At 44.9% G+C, this 22,540-nt stretch overlaps 1 protein-coding gene across 1 annotated transcript; it reads right to left on the bottom strand.

The window, feature by feature from the left end:
• Nucleotides 1-3,432: 3,432 nt before the first annotated feature.
• Nucleotides 3,433-6,937, bottom strand: LOC129594516 (uncharacterized). The gene has a single exon (XM_055491220.1). The coding sequence runs from the start codon at nt 6,920-6,922 to the stop codon at nt 3,698-3,700; it is 3,225 nt and encodes a 1,074-aa protein (XP_055347195.1). The 5' UTR covers nt 6,923-6,937; the 3' UTR covers nt 3,433-3,697.
• Nucleotides 6,938-22,540: the final 15,603 nt, after the last annotated feature.

Below are 22,540 nucleotides of genomic sequence, written 5' to 3' on the forward strand. Positions count from 1 at the left end.
TGGATCTGGTGCAAAGGTCACCTTTTTCTTTTGCATCAGTCCCGGTGACCTTCTTCTCCGGGTTACTTGTAATTCTCTCATGTCTTTGACATCAAATGTGGGAATTTCTCTTTCAAATTTATCCCAGTATTTCTCGAATGCTTTTTCGTTTCCCTCTTTTAACGCGTTGTAGTACACTTCAAGTGATTCGTAGACAGGTGTACCAAGTCCTGCCGGGAAGATGATCGTTCTCCCTTCACCTTTATACATGTGGTTCACACGGAAGTCCCAGAAAAGATCAACTCTCGCTTCTTCCCACATTTCTCCTTCCTCGGTCATTTCTTCTATCTCTCGTTCAAATCTCCTTTCTGTTGCTACCGGATCGAGAGGATCTTGGATTCCTTTCTCCACACGTTGCAACCAATGGTTCAGCCATCTGCCTCTTCCAATTATGAAACTTTCCACACATGACAACCACGTTCGATATCTATTCCAATGATACCGTTCGATGTGTGGTTTCCACATTTCGTTTGTCCGCATGATGCTTTTCGCTTTCTTTTGGGCATGACCTTTAAGGTCTGCTAATGCGGCATTACATCTTGGCCATTCTGAAAGGTCATCTTGGGAGGCATTTTCACAACATTCCGTGCATTCCCATTGTGGTTGCACTCTGCACGGATCCTCAAAGTAACCGTGGTGACAACTCCCGGCTCGTTCTTCTGGAGTTAATGTCCTTTGACTCGCTTCAGTTTTAACCTGTTCCTGTACTGTGGTAACTTCCTCACATTCGATTGGAGTCACGCTTTTATCCTCAGAGGATATTTCAATGACCTCTGGTTCTTTTTCTGTTCGGTGACTTTTCAATTGTTCGAGTGCCTTGTCGCGGATTTCGCTTGTAAACATCTGTTCCTCTTCAACTATTCGTTTAAAAACTCGTAACCTTTCACTCTTTTTATCCTTCCCCACTTTAGCCGTCTTTATTTCCAGTGCCTCTGGTACTGGGATAGGCTTTGCCCACTCCATGTCTGGCACAAGAGATTGTTTCGCTGCAACTGCCGCTTCTTTCTGTGTGGCAATTATCTCTTCAATCATTGGTGACCTTTCAATCGTTGGTGGCCTTTGAGAGTCACGTTCTGTTACTTCCTCTTTGGCTTTATCTGGTAGCCTTTCATTTTGGGTAGCAGATCGTGGTTCGAAAAGGTTCGAATTACGCTCTCGTTCCAAGTTCTCAGTTGCTGGTGACCTTTCGTCTTCCTTTCCCAGTGCCTCTGGTACTGGGATAACTTTTCCAACTTTTCCATTTTCATTTTTCGTTTCCAGTGCCTCTGGTACTGGGATAATTTCTTCCTGCTGCACTTTTGTCATTCCCGGTGCCTCTGGTACTGGGATGACCTTTTCTCTTCCCTTCTGTGCCAGCAAGGTCCGATTTAATGTCTTTTCGATCTCCTGCTGAATCATTTGCAACTGCTCAAATGGTGACAATTCTTTTCGCGTCATCTTTTTCTTTTCGTTTCCCGGTGCCTCTGGTACTGGGATTAGCGTTTTATTAACCATTTGAGCATTTCCCGTCTGTTTTACAAGTTCGGTGACCTTTCCGACTTGAACTTTGGCGACTGGTTTTGGGTCGTCTTCTTTCTCTTCTTCACCTTCGTTATCCATTAGTACGAATTTCTTTTCCAAGAAGTCGAATCCCAATAACACTTGTACGTCGTCACACTTCGGTCGGACGTAGAATGAATGTTCGCTAGTCTTTTTCCTTAAGGTCACTGGCGCTACACAGTAGCGCGTCACCAGGAATCCTGACGTTCCACTAATTCCATTTATTTTCACCAATCTGTCTGGTGGCAATGGGAGCATGTGGAGTCCATTCTTCTCGCAAAACGGTTTGCTGATCAGCGACGTCTCAGCGCCGGTGTCCAACATTGCGTTGACCTTTATGTCTCCCACTTTCACTTCGTGTGTGTACGCTTCAATTCTCTTGGGCAATTTTCCGTTTTGAATCTTCAGTGTATGAATCTTACATTTCACAGGAATGAGCGATACTGGTCCCGGATCCATATCGGAAAGCACTTGTCCTTTTGCTGGAGTGCTATGACCTTTCAGTACCTCGCTCAGCTTATCAATCCTATGTGGAACGTTAGTCCGAACATCGTAATATTTTCGAGTCTCTTTCTTGTCTATTTGCTTCTCAGGAATCTTTTTACTGCTGGTGACCTTTTCGGCATTTTGCACTTGCTCGTTTGCTTTTGTGCCAGCTGTGTGACCTTTTGTCATTTCGTTTATCGTCTGATGAATCAGTTCCTCTTTACGGTTTTCATTTCGCTTATCTCTCAGCTTCTCAATGACTTCACTTGTTATTTGGTCAGCTCGCTTCAATTCGTCTTCTTCACCATCTCTCATCTCCTCTGGTGACCTTTCATATGTGACCATATTATATCCCTTTTCGGTCATCCATTCGATCACTTTCGCGGACACTTCATTGTTCGTTTTCGTCGGATCGATTTGTGAAGACATTCCGTCTGTTCGGGCTGGTGACTTGTCATTGGCATCCTTTTGCAGTGCCTCCGATAAGTCCCGTGACCTTTCAACTGCGCTACTCTGTTGCGTTTGCGCTATCTCATTTGACCGTCCTTTTTGTTCATTTTGCGCTAAGTCCTGTGACCTTTCGTTGCGCTTCATGACAAATCCGCCACCTGTCAGCTTTTGTATGGGGACTTTTTCTCCATAATTCGGCGGTTTATCCTGTGGTGGAGCATTACGTGAATGATTCCAGTCAGCGAATGTCTTCTTATATTCCTCTGGATTGAATACTGGGACTGGGTTCGATGACCTTTGCGCTGGTTTCCCGGTAACCAACTCTTCCAGTCGCTTTCTTTCACATTGCGTTCGCAACTGTTGCATGTCCCAGTAGTCCTCTTGTGACATTCTCGCTTTCTGCTTTGCTTTCGGCGTCACAGGTATCCACATCCCGTGATTGCCATTCGGTCTGTAGGCCACTTTTTTGCCACTTCTCCTTCTGTTGTAATGTTACTGCGTCCACAAGTGAGTCGTCGGAGTTCTGTGCCGTTTCATTATTCTTTGCTGCGCTGTTCGCAGTGTCAAGTCTGTTTCTTGACCTTTTAACACGACGCTATCGCCGTGACCTTTGGCGTTCACACCTGCTCCGTGACCTTTCGCTTGAACTTTTCCAACAGACGGTGACCTTTCATCTTTACTAATGACGGTGATATTCTGCTTAATCCATTCTTGCCTTATTCGCTTCTCTTCTTCGTCTTCTGAACGATTCCAAAACTTTGGCTTTGGCTCCCCGTAACAATCGCAACTTGGCTCATTCGCGCTTTTATCGTTTTCCGCAATTTTGCTGCCACACTTCTGCTCAGGTACCATTCTGCGGTGACCTTTGGTCCCGTTGGTGCGTTTCCACTCGCAGTGCCATTCTGCGGTGACCTTTGATTCTGCGACGGTGTCCTTATAACCGTTCCATTTCCTTTTTGCGCTGACGGCATCCATATAGCCGTTTCTCTTTGCTGTGGCGGCATCCATCTAGCCGTTTCTTGTGGTTGCGGCATCCATATAGCCGGTCCGTTTTGCTTTTTCGCTGACGGCATCCATATAGCCGTTGCAGTGGTCACGTTCACTGCAGTACCATTCTGCAGTGGTGACCTTTCCCTTTTATCCGGTGGTTTAGGGTCGGGTCGATCAGTAGGCTCACCGGTGCCTACTGATCTTGCCCGTTTCCCTGAACCGGCGCCCCACCTTGTTGTGCGCCCTGCACATTTCCTTGCGCTTGCTCGTTCACTGGGCCACCTCCGTTTGGCTGGCCACCACCCTGTTGGTAGTTTCCGCCTCCATTTCCACCGCCTCTGTAATTTCCGCGGCCATAGCCTCTGTTTCTTCCTCTGAAGCCGCCGCGGCCGAAGCCACCACGGCCGAAGCCGCCATTCTGGCCACCACCATTTCCGTTTCCATAGTTACCGTTACCTTGCTGATTCTGAAAGTTCGCTTTCGCCTGGTACCATTGCGTGATCAGGTCATATCCATTTGCGACCGCTTGGCGCCAACCACCGAGCCCGCGCAGTCGTTGCCACTCGTTGAAGGCAAACAGGTTTGGGTTCTGTTCCGGTGGTGTGTGGGCGAATTTGCATCCCTGGGTCTGGTGGTTGCCATACATACAGTACTGGCACATCTGAACGTTGTTCGCCACCCATCCGTCAATCATTTGGAACTTGAATTCGGTTCGTGACCCTTGATTTTGCTGATTATTGTTCTGGTTTCCTCTGTTTGGCTGAAAGTTGCCTTGCCTTTGACCTTGATTCTGAAAGTTTCCTTGGCCTCCATTCCAGTTTCCATTTCCATATCCATTTCCACCGAAATTTCCATTACCCCCACCTTGTTGTGGTAACCCGACATTCACAGGAGCCATTATCTGTGGTGCCGGTGGAGCCGCATTCTGGGGTGCCGGTCTCACTTGAGTAGCTGCCTGTATCGCCGCCACCATCGCATATGTTATTGGTTGTCCCGTCTGACTGTCGATAAAAGTCACCTTTTCGGTGACCTCTCTGACCGGAGTCTCCACGCGGTATTCAACCGGCTGCTGGACTGGCGCAGCTGCCATTCTCTGTTGCGGCACGTTTTCAACTTGGCCTTGGCGGATGGTCACGTATTCCTGATTACGTTGACCTTTTGGTGCCTTGTATTTTTCTTCGCCCGTTGCCCAATGTCGGAAGAAGTCCTTCACATCCGTTGGCGTCTTGCACTTCTGTATGCGCAGGGCTTTGTAGAGTTCGTTGTCCCCTCTACATCCTTCAATCAGGAAACCCACTGCTTGTTTCTCTGTGATGATCCGCTTTGCTTTGAATCGCATCATCGCCTGATAATACTGGTCCAGCGATTCTTTTCCGAGTTCAAATTTCCTTGCATAGGCCTCACGTAAGCCTAAGACTTCTTCATCTCGATCACCATATTCGTCCTTGAATTTGTCCATCCACTCTGTTATTGAGTATTCAATTCTATCTTCGGCTGCGATGTCCTTTTCTCCTTCAAACCATGTTTTTGCAGGACCTTTCACTGCACTGGCTATCTCAATCATGATTTGGTCGTCCGTCAACTGATAAGTCCTTTGGGTTTCTTTCACCAATCGTGTCCACCCACTCACTGTGTCACGACTGCCGTCAAAGGTCATGAGTGGTGTTTTCCGGGCCATCGAGTTGAGTGCTTTTGTCAATTGCACCGCTGTGTCAATTTCTGCCCTCTGGTCATCGTCTTCTTCGCTACTTGCATCATCACTTTGATTTCGTTTCGCTTTTCCATAACGGGATTTCCTTGGACGCTCCTGCCGGCTGGGGGGTCTGTCCCGTCGTCCTTCATCAATGAACACATTTGTCTCCATGTGCGGGGGAAATTGTGAAGGGTCACCTCGACTCATATGCGGGTAACTTTCCGATGGTGGCTCTTTGTCATCTTTGGCCTTTTCCCCGTCCTTTTCGTTTTTGACACTTCCTCTGCCAGTACCAGTTCGTAGCGGCATGTCGAAGTGGAAGCTTTTACCCGTGCCCGTTTCATGCGCCTTGCTGTAACTGGGCGGGGGGGACTCCACTGTTGCCGTTTTAACTCCATATTGTAGGAGTTGTTCATCTTTGTGCTTGTTAGACGTCTGGAGCGCCTTGTTCTCATCTTCCAATCGTTTAGTTCTCAGTTGAAGTTCTTCTCTTTCTCTCTTTAGATCAGAATTTTCCAGGTTGACCTTTCGTAAGTGTTCCTGCAGTTTAAAAGACTCCTGCTGGGTGACCTTTTCATTTTCCTGTTCCATCTTTTTGATGTGCTCGACCAGCTCACTCGTTTCATTTTCGAGTTGCTGATACTGCCCAGCGGCTGATCTCAGCTGATCCTTGATTGCGATCAACTCATCATCTTTTGCCAATGCTGTGGTGGTCATCTCGACGAGGTCAGTGTTCAGCTTTGCAATCTCCTGACTCTTTTGAGCGACCTGTTGTTGCCACTCTTTGTCCTTCAGCTCCAATGTTGTGACCATTGTGTCCAGTCGCCGTGCTTCCTTCTGCCATTTGAGTCCTTCCTTAGTGACCTTTTCAATGTCTTCTGTGACCTTTTCATTCTCCTGGTTGACCTTTTTGATTTCTTCTTTCAGGCGTTCTCCTTCAGTAGCTGTGATGTCTCTTGCCTCTCGCATCGCTTTGATTGCATCATTGCGCAACTTCTCAGCTTCGTCCGCCCGTTCCTGATGACCTTTCGATTCTAGTTGCAGAGTGCTGACAGCCTCCTCCCGTAGCTTCAGGTCATTCCTTAGTTTGAACGTCTCCGTTGCCAATGTCGTTAACCGTTGTGTGACCTCTGCGAATTTGGTCGCGTATTCGTCCCGTTTAGTTTCAGCTTCAGTGACCTTTTGTCGTAACTGGTCACACTCGTCCTTCAATTCGGCTAAGTGTCGTGACCTTTCAGCTGATTCTTCTGACATACTTTCATTAAGGTCACTGACTGCAAGATGACCTTCCATTTCTCTGTCATCTACCATTTTCAGATACTCCTCGGCCAGTTCCCTTTGCTTTTCATATTTCACCTTCCATTCTTCTGCTGTATTCTCCAAGTATCCCCGTTGTTGTTCCAACTCAAATAGCCGGGTCTCAAGCGATGTCAGTCTCTCTTGATATTCCTGTTTTCGTCTCGCCGTCTGATCTTCCTTATTGTGGAGTTCATCTTCCAAATCCTTCACGCGCCTCTTCAGAGTTGACGTGGGACTATTCGGTGACGGCGGTCGTACGTTGATGACCTTTCCCGTTTGTGTCCTTTCAATAAGGTGCTCGGGTATGTCCTTAAACGGTGTCATCCCTTCAGCACGATCAGCTTCTTTCATCGCGGTCTGGAAGGACATATTCATCGTCGCTTCGTCATCCGTAAAGTAAGACTCATTCGATTCGTCTGAGACCATCGGAGTTGCCCAAAGGTCATCACCAACAGTCTTATCGTGCAGTGAAAGGTCATCCAATCCCAGTTCAGCCAATTCCATTTCTGTGACCTTTGTCTTATCCATTTCCATTCGAGTCAGGTTCACGTTTTTATCCTGCTCGTTTGTTCCGCTAATGGTAGCATCCAGCTGTGATGCTCCAACTGGTTCCACTCCTTTCCCTGTGGGCATTTCCTCCCCGGTGACCTTTTTCTGGTTCATCGGATGACTTCCCGCCGCAGATGCGGGAGTATCCTTTCCGTCACCGCTGGAGCTCTCCTCATTCTGTGTAGCTCCAAGCGCCACTTGGTATGTGCTATCACTGCCTTTGCTGTCTTTTCTTGCAAAGGTCACAGCCGCTCGGGTCTGTCTATCATGTCCGACTGGACGCGCGAGCGACTTGTATTCCTTCTTATATGGATCAACTGCGCTTTGTTGTGATCCTCGGGAGCTCCTGCTTCCCTGACTGCTGGTAGATGTCGGTTCCTCTTGTTCTTTGTCCATGTTGATCGGATAACTTGGACGCTCCTGTCAATTGTTCTCACACACACGTTATTGTATGGTTTATTCGATTTTCCTAAAGGTCACTTTGTACCTCCGAAATTTTTCTAAGTCTTTATTAAAGGTCACTTTTCGACTGAAAAATTTCGACCAAGTCCCGTTTAAAGGTCACTTTTTCGGTAAAAAGTTCGAGAGGTTTGCCCTAAAAGGTCACTTTCGGACAAAACTTCGAGACCGTTTTTTACAGTTTGAAACACGTTAGCAAATGAAATCCTACAGCTGCTGATATCGCTGTACCACTATTCAGTTCAATTTCGCTTCAATAAAGGTCACCGTTCGTCAATTCCGGATCTTAAAGGTCACTCGAAAGGTCATTTTGATCAATTAGAACTTTTCGGTAAAGGTCACTTTCCGATGTCAAAGGTCAACTTCTGATCTCAAAGGTCACTTTCCTGCTCGTCTCAACTCAAAAGGTTACTTCTCAACTCGATTCAAGTTAAAAAGTAACTTTCCAGCTCAATTTTAATCAAAGGTCACTTTCCTTTGTCTCAACTCAAAAGGTCACTTCTCAACTCAATTCAAGTTAAAAGGTCACTTTCCCGCTCAATTATCTCATCTCAAATCAAATTTCCCATTACGACTCGAGTTCAACGGAAAATCCCCATTCGGGTTGTTTACTTCATTCCTATTGGTCAGCTAGCGCAAATCATTCAGTTCAAATTTCAACCAATCACAGCTCAGATAACTGACCAATCACGTTGCTCCTCTAAAAATTTATATCTGCCTGACGTCACGGTCAACGGCCAGACATGCGCGCCGTGTGCAAAACTCCGCCTATTTTTACGCTCAGCTCAGAACGGACCAATAAAAATTGACAATTTTACCGTCTAACCAATCTCGTAATTAATAACGGTTTTCTACCTGTTAACCGTCCGTTCCACGGGAAAGTGATCCAGATGATCCAATTCTTCTCCACCGTCCGTTCCCGCGCTGCCGCTTTTCCGTAGCGGTTGTGCCGCCCGCTTTTTATATGCTACTGTGCCGGCTGACTGCCGTAGCAACAGTAGTGGTGCTCTACTCCAGTTTGGAGCAGTCTGATCTGGTCTTTTCCGTGCGCCCCTTTTGGCGCTTCGCCGCTTGTGGCCCACGGCTTAGGCTTCGCTGAAGCCTTGCCGAGTACCAGTGACACCAGTGTAGGTCTTCGCTGAAGACTCTACACCGAGGAACACTGGCGACTGCTCTCTTGCACTCTTGCACAGCTAAGGAAACAGCACGGTTCTTCGCTGAAGATACCGTACCGAAAACCAAAGCTGGAAATCCGCGTCCGTTGGAGGAAATTGCACCGCTTGTGGTGTGCGCTTTGCTGTCACACAGACCTGCGCCTTGCTGGTCGCGGGTAACACGTCAAATAACAGGCCAATTTTGCCTGACACAATTCAAATCAGATCAGATCAATTCAATCAGAGAACCGCTGTCGGCTCTGCTACCATCTAATGCTAGATCCAACTGTGATCCAGATACGGAGACCTAAACGGAATAGATCCCGTGGAGTGAGCTATGCGATAAGTATAGCGAACTACGCGGAATCGCGAAACGTCGCACCGCTAATAGCTGACTTTTAATAATATTGACAAATCTGCTCAACAGAAAATCAACAATGATCGGCGCAGCTCGATCGTAAAGCGTGGAGCCCATTCAACAGCGTGCAACGCTGTGCAGCACGTGCTATGCCGCGCCCACTAACAAAACACAAGCCAATCAGAAGCGAGACACAACACAGGCCATAATCCAAAGGCGTAGCGCCTAGCGCCACTGACGTGAACGCTAGTGATCCCGGTCTCACAACAGGAACCCCCTCATAACAAATGATCACAGTATAATAAGTCACTGAAAGATTACATGTCATAATAAATCCAAAGTAATCTGTGTAACTTGAAACTGTCATATTGTCCATGACCAACACAGTAGTGAATGCAAAATTCACAGCGCCGTCAGGTTTTTAATCTCTTATTACACGCGCGCACCCGTTATTAATAGCGGGAAATAGTTTTATGTTTTTCCCTTATTCATAACGGAGAGTTGCAGGTACGTGCTCAGCAGCCGTGTCGTGGATCCTAGCGGGCTGTTCAGAATTGGCAAATTTGCACACTAAACCCTTACACGCCATTCAAACGATTAAAGCACAGGTCAGCTTGACGGATCCGTGGTCTCAATGCTGAATCCGGTTGGAAGGTTAAAGAAGAATACTGCCGGCGAAGAGAGAGGTCAGTCCATCTTTATAACCGGATTTCTCCGTAGCAAAATCGTTCTCCCTATTGCTGTGCGCCAGTATTATATGGAGAGACGTATTCTCAAGCTTGCTGGTAGTGTTTGTGCTCCACTGCAAACGTGCAGCTGTTCATTCTGAAGTTACAACATTGTACCAAAACGACACTGTCCCAATTGGCATCTAGTTTCAGTAAGCATTCATGTGCAACTGTACCTAATTCAAAATAACTATCTTCCTTATGTCTGACAACACTTTGGGGAATCTTACTGCTGCTCCTGGATTGCCCTTAACGAACGGTATCTACAATTGTTTGGTAGGTGCAGTCTTTGCATAACGCAAAATTATTTATCCTTTGTCAGTAGTTCTCTTAAAAGCATTTTCAGAGATTGGCTGTAAACGCATTCGATAGCAGCCTTTTTTGATTTAATAAACCTATTTTAATTTATGACAAGATACTTTCTTGACCGTCCGGTTCAAAGTGCTTTCCTGCACGGCCTTTTTTTCCGTCATGAATAATGTACTCCACTTGTTTTCGAAGCCATATGTGTAAGATGTACTACATCTTACACTTGAATTTAGTCGCTAAAAAACTACATCTGATGTAGTTTTTTAGCGACTAAATTCAATAAAAGTGTATTTGAATTAGTAATAAATCAGGCCGCTGCAGGCACGTAGCGCACAAAACGTATTCAAAGTTAAAACTGAAATAACTGTTCGCCACTTGTGACCTCTTACAGCTTAGGGCGAAATGGTCGCTTACCTCACGTATCCACATTCGGTACGCATGAAGCGCAGTGCACTGTACGACAGAGTTCAAAATATGCGGTTCGTACAAGGGCGCTGCACCACATGCGTACAGAATGCTGGGTATGGGGTTAAAGTGTGCACGAATGCGCGACTCCTTAACGCATCGAGCAAAGTTAGCAAAGTCAATCTCGAAATTCGTTAGGGTTTGTCTGATAACAATTATTTGCAGGAAGAAATAAAAGAAATCCTCACAAATGGGAATCTTGTTTAGCAACTTTGCTAAGAACGCTGGTGCCACCCAAGCGACCCAGCTGCGTGCCGGCATGGGCGAGTTCGGTGAATATCTGGTTCAGGTGGCGGCGCTGCTGCGCGACAGCCACCACACGGTCCACGGACTGAACACGGTGGGCGCCCATTTCGGCCAGCATCTGGCCCGCGCCGCACAGGCCTTCCAGGATATGCGGCTGAGCGTTAACGGTCTGGATTCCGCAGGACGCGATGTGGGTCGCGAGTTTGGCCGGCATTTGGTGGACGCGGCGGATCTGCTCACCACGCACGGAATCCGGATGGTCGGACTGAACGAAATCGGCCGTGAATTGGGAGAGAATTTTGGTCGGCAGCTGTTGGAAGTGGCGAAGGTGATTAAGGACGTTAAAGTTCACATCCAGGGACTGCAGGAGCTGGGCCTGGTGGAATTCGCAGAACGTGTGAATAACGCCCTACGCGATATGCGCATAAAATTGGAGATTGGTCCGTATTTCTTCCGGGCCATTATGCAGGGATACGACGTTATCACCTACATCGTGCAAGTGGCTCTGCTCATTGTGGTGTTGATCGGGCTCCAGCTGGTGCGTCATGACGCTTTGTGGCCGGGAATTCTGGCCGTCGGTAGTGGACTGGCTTCGTTAGTTTACACCGCCGTTTGGAAACCGCGTGCGCTACCGCAGCTGACACAGCGGCACAACAGTCAGCCGGTCACGTTTACGAACAGCACCCAGGAATCGATTAGGTAAGAAAGGATGCACTGTATCGAGGTTATGCCACTCCGTCATCTACTCTGCAGCAGATTAATGTGATTTTAAACTTTTTTAACTATTAAAGTTTAAAATGCGCGATTCTAATTTCACTCAGGTATATACAATGAAGTTGAAAACCTGCTACTAGATAATATGTTCTTTTTTGGCGTAACGTTTGCTTACGATCAGCAGTCGAGTAGAAAGTGGAGAACTTCCATTTATTTTTATAAATTAGTCTCCCTCAAATGATTTCATTCCTCGCATAAAGGAAAGTGTGATAACCGCAACGGGTGTCGCAGTAACCGGCATTATAACATGGGCATACATTTTGATGGTTCAAATTCAGAAAACTTGCATTTTTTACCGTTGCTGAATATCGGCATGGCTTCTACAGCAACAGTGGTTTCCGTATTTTCAAGGACAAGCGTCTTTATATAGTAATTCATATTCATATGCGAATTTATACTGTTAAAATTATTACCGGTACCGGAATTCCGTGTGTAAAAAATCAGTTTCCTTTTTCGTACTTTCGAAATGGCATTCTATTTCTTTTTTGCTCCGGTAATGCTTTAAACTGTACGCGATTTTGCGCAGCTGTTGTTCTACTTTTTCAATTGTACATACAGCTCAGCACAATCCCTGGAAGCCCCAAAGGATACCGCGCAGCCTTCCGTTCAAGAAGATTCGTTATGTATCGCGACCTCTGATGGCATACAACAAGGTCACGAACCCAGTTGGTTGGCCGATTTTGAGTTTCCTTGCCCTGGACACCGTTATGGAACCTGTGCAGCTATTGACCGTGTATGGTTTTGTGCCGGCTGTCAATCCCGTATTCAGTACGGATATGACGGTAATCTGTACTGCCCGTGTGGAAATGCCGCGGCGTCCACGTATCGGTTCCGTTGCAACGAGCCCAGCCACGGGATGAGTCCCATCCTAGCCGATTCGAAGGAGTTAAGACAAAAACTACAGACGTATAAACGACCGGAAGAGATCAATCTGCTGATTCTGGGTAAGCTTCACACGAATGCTATACAGATTTATATCCTATGCAGTATATTTTGCTTCGCTTAATTTGTATCTGATGATCTTTTTCCAAATTCACGAAGTTTCGCTGAAGACTGTGTGAGCTAGTTTCGATTAAAATATCACATGACAATTTTTACTCACGATAAACTTTACTTAGTTCTCAGTAAAGTCCCTGTTTGGTGGCGCATTCTTACTAGTAATAAATTCGTGACGTCAGCGCGGGACAGTATCGGCCAGGCCGTTGCCGAAACCCTGCGCCTGCGAGGGCTCGTGTTTTCAGTCCCTTCTTAGATATTATAAGTGTGTATATGAAGGTCTATAATATTAAAAGTGTCAGATAAATGTCACTGCTCAGGTATAAGCGTATAACAAACGGGCAGCTGGTGAGAAATCACAAGCTTCCAAGTCAGGCGTATCGCTGTTTCACGTATTTTGCTTTTCTGACAGTTTTGCTGATGGCGAACAAAATTTAATAAATAAACTTTCCCACGTTTTCGCTGTTATTTAGTTATTTACAAACGCTCAGCCTGACATAAGCTATAGGAGATAGATGTAGGCGACACGGGTGACACGGCGCTCGGCCCAGTAAGATATTGTGCATAGCGTATCCCTATAAACATCCCTTTAAAAAGAATTAAAAGATTCAGGTGAAACTTTCACCGTAAAAGTGAAGACATACTGTTTGTGTTTAAAATGACGCATCCTATGTAATTTTTAATGCTTACTTTATGTAAGTTGCGAAGTTTGATTGAATAATTAACCAAAAGTGAATACGAAAACTTTTCTTTTACGTTATACTGCATTAAATATGAAGATATTCTATGACCAACCAGGGCACATAGGCTCCTCCAAATTCAAACAATTCTCATATTTTGTAAAATAGTAGTGTACCGCTGTAGAATGCTTAAAAAATATTTTTATCTGCCATCGGGCGTGGCCATAAAACAATTACTGTAAACGTTTGTAGTTAAATTACTGTAGCACCCTTCTCAAAGTCTCTGGGAAAGCTTTTCAGATATTTAAAACCTATATTAATTTTTTAGCTTCAGAAAGAACTGTTTTAAAACAATTGAAGTAATTTACTTATATACGTAGATTTATTGCCTGAGATTGTTGCAGATAGACTCTGCGCTGGCATCGCGCTTTGCGCGGCAGTGGACCTTATAGTTAATCTTTATACATTAACCTTTACTAGTACGGCATCCTTACTTTTGGGGGAAACAAACCAGAATAATTTCAAGTTTTATTAAAATTTTTAGGACACCTTACCTTAAAATCTTTCGATGGCTTCAAGCAGAACTTGTCAGTTAAAATGGTCGTAGTAATACCTGCTAGGTAATATTAGGTATTATTACGATACCGTTGGAGCGCACATAAATTTTTAAGATTTCTGGCTCTGAATTCAAAGCAAACATAATTATAATTTTTTGATTGATAGTATTAATTATTTAACGTGAAACCGTTCTATGATTCATCCGAAACATAAAGTACATAACAAGCAAACTATGAGTATATGACGAGCGAACCGTGCAAAAGGATATCGTTCAAAAAGATATCGCTCGCACGTATATAAAATTAGTCTATATTTTACAAATTAAAACCTTAATCCGTGCAGTGAATAGTCATACTAGAGTGATTTTTTGCGGTCATCACAATAAAACTGCAAAATAAATTTTAAAAAACTGAAAACAAGCTGGCTTTAAAAATGCTGATCATTACATTTCTGCTGACAGAACTCGACAGTGTGGACACACAGTGTAAAGACTTAATGAAGAATGGCTGTGTAATTTTAACACTTCTGAACGTTTCAAAACTGCAGACGGAAGTACATAATTCCTTGGACTTATCGGCAAAAATCACCAGAATCTTGGAAAAAAATTTGAAAAAACGGTTCAGATAGTGGTTTTTTAACTGCTTTAAAACAAAAAGGTCAGCATCAGAAAAAAAGCGTTAGTTTTTGTGTATTTCATAGACCCGGAGGATGAAATAGTGTATCTTGCAGGAACAGATGACTGCTAACCGATCGCGTTTCCGAAACCTCACCATTTAATGATATTTTGATCAAATATTTCGATAGTTTTTTTAAGTTCCAACGTCAGATTATACTGTAAATACACAACGTTATTACTGAAGTATTTACGAATACACGGTATAGATATATAGTAGGAAAAACAAATCTAGCCGAACCAGTCCCTTGTACTTGTGATGTAAGCCAGCTGAAGGTTTACGTTGTAGGTAGGCAGTTTTATGTAAAGCGGTGATATTAAAGCTGTGGCACAGACGGTACATGTCGTATTACCTTCACCGGGCTTTAATACAGTTTTAACCTGTTTACCTGCAGTTGTTCGAGTACTGCTTGCTTTTTATCAGTAAAACACTGTGTTAGCCTGTGTAGAAACAACATAAGCCATCAGTTGGCTTACATCCGACATACAAAAAAACTTTTTTGTCAGAACGGCTCGTCATACGCATGTGTCAAAACTATCTTCTATCGTAATGTAGGGCCGTAGGCACTGTACGAAGTTACCTAGTTTACGTAATACTGGACAAGTGAACATCGTACAGCTTAGGACAAAAAAGACGCATAATCCCACCCACAGCATTCCGAACGCATGCAGCGAAGTGCGCTGTACGACTCAGCTAAAATATCCGGTTGTCGTATAAATGCACTTGCCACATGCGTGCGGATATCTGGGTATGGGGTTATGCTTCTTTTTAGTCCTAAGATGTGTGTAAGAGACGTATATGTTGCTATAATATTAGCCACAATATTATGCATTACATGCACCAGGATCCACGTTTCCGGCATATTTTTTTGCTGAGGAGTTTTTAAAGCAGTTTTTTTTTATTCCGATAGGAGAAAGCGGCGTAGGAAAATCAACCTGGATCAACGCTTTCATCAATTACCTAACGTATGACTCGTTGGCGACGGCCGAGCAGGAAGGACTGATCTGTCTGATACCGTCTTCGTTTAGCCTCTGCGACGAGGAGTACCAACAACTCCCCAAGGTCACCATGCGTTTTAATCCCGCAGGCACGCGCGTCGAACGCCGCTCTAAGACCACTGCAGCGAGTACTGAAAACACCGACGACACCACGCAGGCGGGCACCCAGGATCCCGGGACCTACACATTTCCCTACAAAGGCCGCATCGTGCGCTTAATCGATACACCAGGCATCGGCGACGCGCGGGGCATGGAGCAGGATCGAAAGAATTTCGAGAAGAACCTGTCACATATATCGCACGTCAAAGAGCTGCATGGCATCTGCATTCTGCTGAAACCAAACAACGCCAAACTGAACGTTATGTTCCAGTTCTGCCTGCAGGAACTGCTGATTCATCTGCACAAAGATGCCAGCCGTAACGTGCTGTTCGTATTTACTAACACGCGCTACACATTTTACCGGCCGGGCGACACCCTCCCGGCGCTGGCCGAACTCCTGAAGAAAAACAGCCAGATCGAAATTCCCCTGAGCAAAACCACTATGTTCTGCATGGACAACGAATCGGTGCGATTTCTGGCCGTCTTGCAGGCCGGAATCCAGTTCAGCGCTGAACAGCGGGAAGAATGCGCTAGAAGCTGGAAGAAATCGGTAGAGGAGACAAGCCGGTTAATGGATTACGTATTCACACTGAAGGCACACCAGACACACGAAACTATTCATCTCAACGATGCGCGTCGCTTAATCCTGGAACTGACGAAGCCCATGGCGCATATCAGCACACTGCACAAGGTCAACATCAAGAAGATGGTCGATAAACAGGAGGAACTGGCGTTACTTGATAAAGATAAAGACGCTTATGCGAGCAAACTGTGTACGTTCAAGGATGTCTTGGATTTCAACGAAGTCAACTATCCGCGCACGGTGTGTACAGCTGCGAGCTGCATGGAACTCTGGACAGATATCTCCGGGAAGGAGCGGGCCAAGTATAAAACCTGGTGCCATTCTCATTGTTTCTTGAAAGGCGTTCCCGAAGACACTCCCGAACTCGAAGCTCTCTTGAGCTGCACCGCAATCGGCGACGATGGCCAATGCAAGAACTGTGGATGTAATTACAGGCTGCATAAGCATGTCAAATATGATTGCCGTGTTGTGTCCGTTCCTTTCACCGACCAAACCGTTTACAGTCTGCTGCAGCAGAAGAACGGACACATCTTAGCAGCGAAAGCGGTCATTCACCAATGCAAAGCCGAGGAGGAAGCGCTGCAGAACGAGCTGGACATCATCACCAGCATCGCATCGAAATTCGCCCATTTCCTGAAGGTCAACGCCATGTCGGTGTACAATGATGCGCTGGACGAATATCTGCGGCAGCTGATTAATGAGGAACAACAGAAGGTGGCAGCCGGTTGCGACCGCCAGACGTTGGAGGCGTGCAAAGAGATGCTGCAGCGCTATACTCACGAGCGCAGAGTACTGGAGGAGGCTTGCAACAGCGCAGGTGGGACGGCCATGGAATTCACTGCGATGTCGGTGCAGGAGGACATTGAGCGGCTGCATGCGCTGCCGACTAGCGGGCCGATGTTCCGCAAAATGGAATGGATGGAACAGCAGGCTAAACGCCAGCGTGCCACCTACATGGAAACAGCATATATTCCGCGTAAAGTGGATCGTCCTCGCCATGTGCAAGAGCCGCGTCAGCAGCCGTCGTCTGAGGGAGGTTTCCTGCAGCGCGCATGGAACAAATTTAAGCGACCGTGGAAGTAGGTAACATCGGCACTCCTTACCGCCGCGGAATGACAAGGAGCTGCCATCGGGTTTCCAACCTCGAAGGAAAGTGCTAACATAGAAATAACTGTAGCGTTTTTTTCTGTGGAGGGAATATGGTTCGCAAGTTGCTATTTCATCATAACATATTTTGCATAAAACATAACATAATACATTTTTTGAATTACATAATTTTCATAGCATTTAGCAAGCTGTGCAGCTGTCAGTTTTCGTTCTATTTAATTCAGTTATTATAAGGCAATATGTGCTATGCTTTGTCACATCGATATTTTGCTGACGACTGGCTTACTTAACTTTAAATTGGTGATGAATTTGTAGCTAACTAGCCAGAAATGTTTTCCTGACGAATTATGAAATTAATGATTGGTAGTTGGTAAAATAATAATCGACAAGTTTTGTAAGCGATGATTCGCTGAAGACATTTTCCGACCGACGATCCTTTTTTCTGACTTGTTGGTAAAATGGGCCAGCATTAGCATGAATAACTTTCCGATATCATGTAATGGAAACAACGACAACTCGCTAACATTAAATAAACTTGTCTTATTCTTCAAAAGCAGGTTTAATGCAATGGGTTTTCAACCGCACACACACCAGGCAAATACCCCGTTTAGGACGTTGAGAACTAAGACCGAAGTGAAAAATGCACACAAACCAACAAGTACATCAATCAGCTTAAAACAATGTTAGAACTGCATCACTATTCTAAGTACTATGCGCTTTTAGATATTTCGATGGACTTTGTCCAGTAAAATGTACAAGTTCCAATGTTGTTAGTGAGTACTGGCTTCATCAGTATATCTGTAGTTTACCATCTGTAAAAAAAATATCACTAAGCTGTTGCTAGAATGGGAAAGGAATCGCACAAATTAACGTGGAAACTTGCTCGGTCATTCGCGATACTTGCACCACGGTATAAAGGATTTCTCTGGTAGCGCAAGACATTGTAGGAAAATTCAGTACTTTTTTTGCTGTCACACCTCATTAACATTTCTTGAAAGACAAAAGAAATAAAAGGGGCGAAACGGCCATCAAGTTGGAAAACGTGTGGCAGTGATTTTCTGACGATCCATAAGGGCTACAAACTTTTTACAGACAGAAAGCCATAGCAAAATTTTACGCTGATTCTGAATCTGCAATTTGTTTTTTGAAATTCCAAAAAACATCTGAGTCGAGTAAAGTAGTAGTAATGTGGTTTGAATCGGGCATATAGACATAGAGGCCAGGCAGGCAGCGCGCTAGACAACCTGTCTGCGCCCTACAACCGCACTCACTCCGACTGCTGCTACGACTTATATAAGGCTTACTGATATTCATAATTCGAGTTATTCAAAAATCATAATTTCGTATCAAACCGATAACGAGCCTGGAGAGCATAGAAAACTAACAAGATAATGTGCAATTCGTTTTGAAAAATTCCAAACGGTTAAGGCTGTAGGTTGGTGCCACACGTTTACGCCCTTAATTACAACTTGATTCCTTCGACGAAAACATGCCGAAAAGTACTGAATTTTTGTACATGCTACGTTCAGCGTCACTGATAGTAAGTGGTCTAATATATATATGCGTTTAGTGTGAATTACCAGCTGATGCGCGGCGACCGTTTTCGTAAAGTGCAAGTTCTTAGTGCTTGTGAAACCAGCTGTGGTTTCTCTAGTCAAATTTTTTGAAACGCAGACGGTGGAAATAAACTGTTATTTTCAGCTGGTATCAGCTTTTGGTGAATTCGTGATGTGCTGGTATGTACGCAGCTGCGACCAAATGGCACATAAAACAGATGCCCGCAGACCACAGCTTATAATATTAGAATTTTACGGAAAACTTACCTTGCTCCAATCGACAACATAACATGAATCGGTAACTTGTAAAATTCTTTAACAAGCGGCTGGCATGGTCGCCGTCGATGGACGACTGATAGTTAGAGGCTGCTGGCTGGTCTCGATTATCATTAACATGCATGGCAGCCCACCGCAAACTTACTGCTCTACAATCTCGCGCCTTTGGATGAGACGACTGTGCTGAACCAAGGTCACGAAAATGCTGTACGTTCGTTGGCACTGTGTCTATGCCGACACGTCAATGCTGCGTTTATAACCTGACTACACTTGTGTTTCACTGTTCACAAGAGCTGTAAATGTCGTCTCGGAAATGTGTTTTGCGCTAATACACTTCCCGGGTAAATGTGCAAGACTACTGAGAAACTCTCGTTACCCAGATGAATCTTTTCGTTGGCTATTACAATGCATAACCCGTCTGTGTTACTTGCTAACTTTACCCTATGCTACTACAACCAGAGCAACATCGCCATAAACGGAAAGGACAAAAATATAGACGGCACATCGTAAATGCGGTCAAAGCGAATTCTTTCATATTTATAAAATGCAGACTCTGCATTTTCTACAGAAGTGTAGTCAGTAGTCACCATTGCAGACTACACTACTCTACGTTAAACATTAGTATATGGCTATATGCAGTACAGACACAAGCTGAGGTTAATGGAAATGCCGGTTTTATATACCGCGCGACCGATCTGACAATTACCGGCCTTTTCTGGCCTGTTGTTGGTCCTGCCCGTTAAAATATTGGTCCTTAGGCCGATGGTTCAGCGAAACCCTATCAATGGCGTCCGCTGTAAATCCGACTGGCGAAATTTTTAGCACTGTATGCGGCAAATAATTTTTCAAAAGAAGTGACATTCGTAAGTTAACATTTTAACAACGCAATTACCGCAAGCTTCTTCAGTTAAGTTGATATCGCGAGGGCGAAACTTTTGTCTGACGGTAGTGACATGGAAAGTCTGCAATGTAAGTTTCAGTTTTCAGTTTCAGAAGGTTCGAGTATTTCAATAAATACGCTATTTTGTTTTGGCTTTTGCCGTGAGGATATTTACATGGTGCGCATTTAAACGGTGTAAATAAATTCATGGTGATTCCGCCATAAAAATCAATTGGTCTGGCATGTTTAGCAAACTTTTAACAGTTTTCGACAACACCTGACCTGGCAAAAATTCATGCTCCTAACTGTTATAATATTTCATTTTTTGAGTAATTTAATAGTATAAATCATCAGTTATAATGAAATAATTTATTGAAATTTTACTAACTTTATAGTAAACATTTTACTGGTAAATTAAAATACTTTATCAGCAGCTAAAAACAGTTTATAAACAGTTGACAGACAATAGACTCCATCAACGCTACGGTGAAATGTAAAAAACAGTGACTGGGAACACCTTCGACGATGCGTCACATTGCGTCCAACGGTTTCCTGTGTGCGCAATTTGTCACCGATTTAAACTGATATGCCGAAAACTTTCATCCTTCATTTCATTTAATATACAGCCGACTGCGCGCGTACGCGCTCAGTGGTTGCATCGTAATTCAGTGCAATACTGCCGACTAAAACTTAATTATTAGCCAGGTTCGGTTATTTGTACATAGTACGTAGGAAGCTCTTCCTTTAACTTTGAGCAGCTGGAAATGGGTGCCATCGCTCACTCTCTCCTTGATTTCCACGAGCCCCACCATAAACAGTCCGCCTTTTGGCAATGGTTCCGTCTGCTGATTCCCTTCGCTCTGAGCACCGTCTTCTTGGCTCTGTGGGATGTCGGCAGTGATATCGATTTCATCGTTAAACTATAGTGGAGCAATGAATGTGGCGTCGCCGTTCCTTGGCTACTGCTTATTAGCGCGGTGCCGCTCTTGCCGGTGCTGTGTTTGCTAGTGAAACGGTGCTTTGCTCACCACCAGCATGCCGCACGAGCTACATCGGGGAATCTTCGCTCAGCGCGGCAGAATTTAATCCATTCGGAAGAGCTGCTGTTGGCGACGAAAGCCGGAGAAAAAGTGGACGCTATGGAAACACCACTGATTTGCAACGTCCTTAATACGAATATATTTCCCATCTCGTTTTTTCACCGGTAGGTTGTTACTTGTTACTTAACATCTGAAAATTGAAGTGGATCGCAAACCGAAGGTTTCTTATCCAATCTTTTTCGAATACTTCTTGTAATTCTTTTTTCTTCACAGCTGTAGAGTTTAGTTTATTTTGTTCTGTACAACAGATGCTTCAGATTTGTATACGCTTGGAGAAACGCTCCACAGTCCGTTAAGAACTATACTTACGACAACGATATTGAATTCCAAGACATGCAGCTGCAGAAAGCCCAACTAACCGAAATCAAATACGAATGCAGTCTGCAGTTAACCATCCTTTTGCTGTTATTCGGTATCGGCTTACTTCCGCTTAGCAGTTTCTGGCTCACCGCTCTGTCATCTTTCTTCTCCATCGCCAAATATTTCCCGTTTTTCGCAAAGCTGCCCGGCCAGTGCGTGTTTAACAGTCGAGTTTATTTAGAAAAGGACAGTGTCAGTTTTACTGATACCCACAAACTTTTACAGCCACGCATTGTCAGACAATGTCAGTATCTGCGTTAGTTTCACAAATTTCTTTTATAGCATGTGTCGCTATCGGCCCATCGGGTAATAATTCCCATGACAGTGTACAACTGGATCGCTGCACTACTCGTCTCCGGTATTCACTGCGCTGTTATCACCGGGTTCTTCATTGGCTCAAATCAACAGTCATATCAGAAACCAACGGTCTTCGTGAAAGAGAAATCATCCAGTCAGATTTGTGCGTTTACCAGTCAGCTGCTAACCACGCTGGGCTACTTCCTCTTGGTGCCGGTGACCACGGCGACGACCACGATGGGATGCATCCTGGCGACCATTCTCCAGGTGGTGGCAATCGGCATCTATGCTCTGGCGGTGCACTATGACCAACGGATGGGAATGCAGTGCCGAAGAAGTGACATCTTCCATGTTATAATAATAATATGGAATTTATTGTCTTCGTGCGACGGGGCGATGCCGCTTTACAGCAGTGGACAATGCAACAACCAAAAGTCTATCAGAAGCATGATGGAAAAGCGTGAAAAAACAACAACTAATTTTGAAAGTTGTCATCCATGGTGAAACTGCTAAATGGACAAGATTCGTAAATCAAGATTCATAAGCTGGAGTGTGGAGACAAGAGAGGCAGATGGCCTGGCTACCGCAACAGGGTGGCGATGTATCGTGATGGCGCTAATTTGTAGTGGCTGGGATAAATTCAGGATATTGTGAACGATGGCAACAACAGACGTTCTGGGTGGAGAATGTTCGTAACTTTGGTTATAAGTAATTTTTTTTGCAGAATTTCAAGACGTGTATTGTAATCATCGGCCGTGTTGGCTAAGCGAATGGGTGTGGTGCCACAAAGAACTCAGCAAAGCCGAAGCTGGTCGCGAACGTCTTCCTGTGGAATTTC

Source organism: Paramacrobiotus metropolitanus, unplaced genomic scaffold, assembly GCF_019649055.1.
Source record: "Paramacrobiotus metropolitanus isolate TYO unplaced genomic scaffold, Prichtersi_v1.0 Parri_scaffold0000069, whole genome shotgun sequence".
Classification (NCBI taxonomy): Eukaryota; Metazoa; Tardigrada; class Eutardigrada; order Parachela; family Macrobiotidae; genus Paramacrobiotus; species Paramacrobiotus metropolitanus.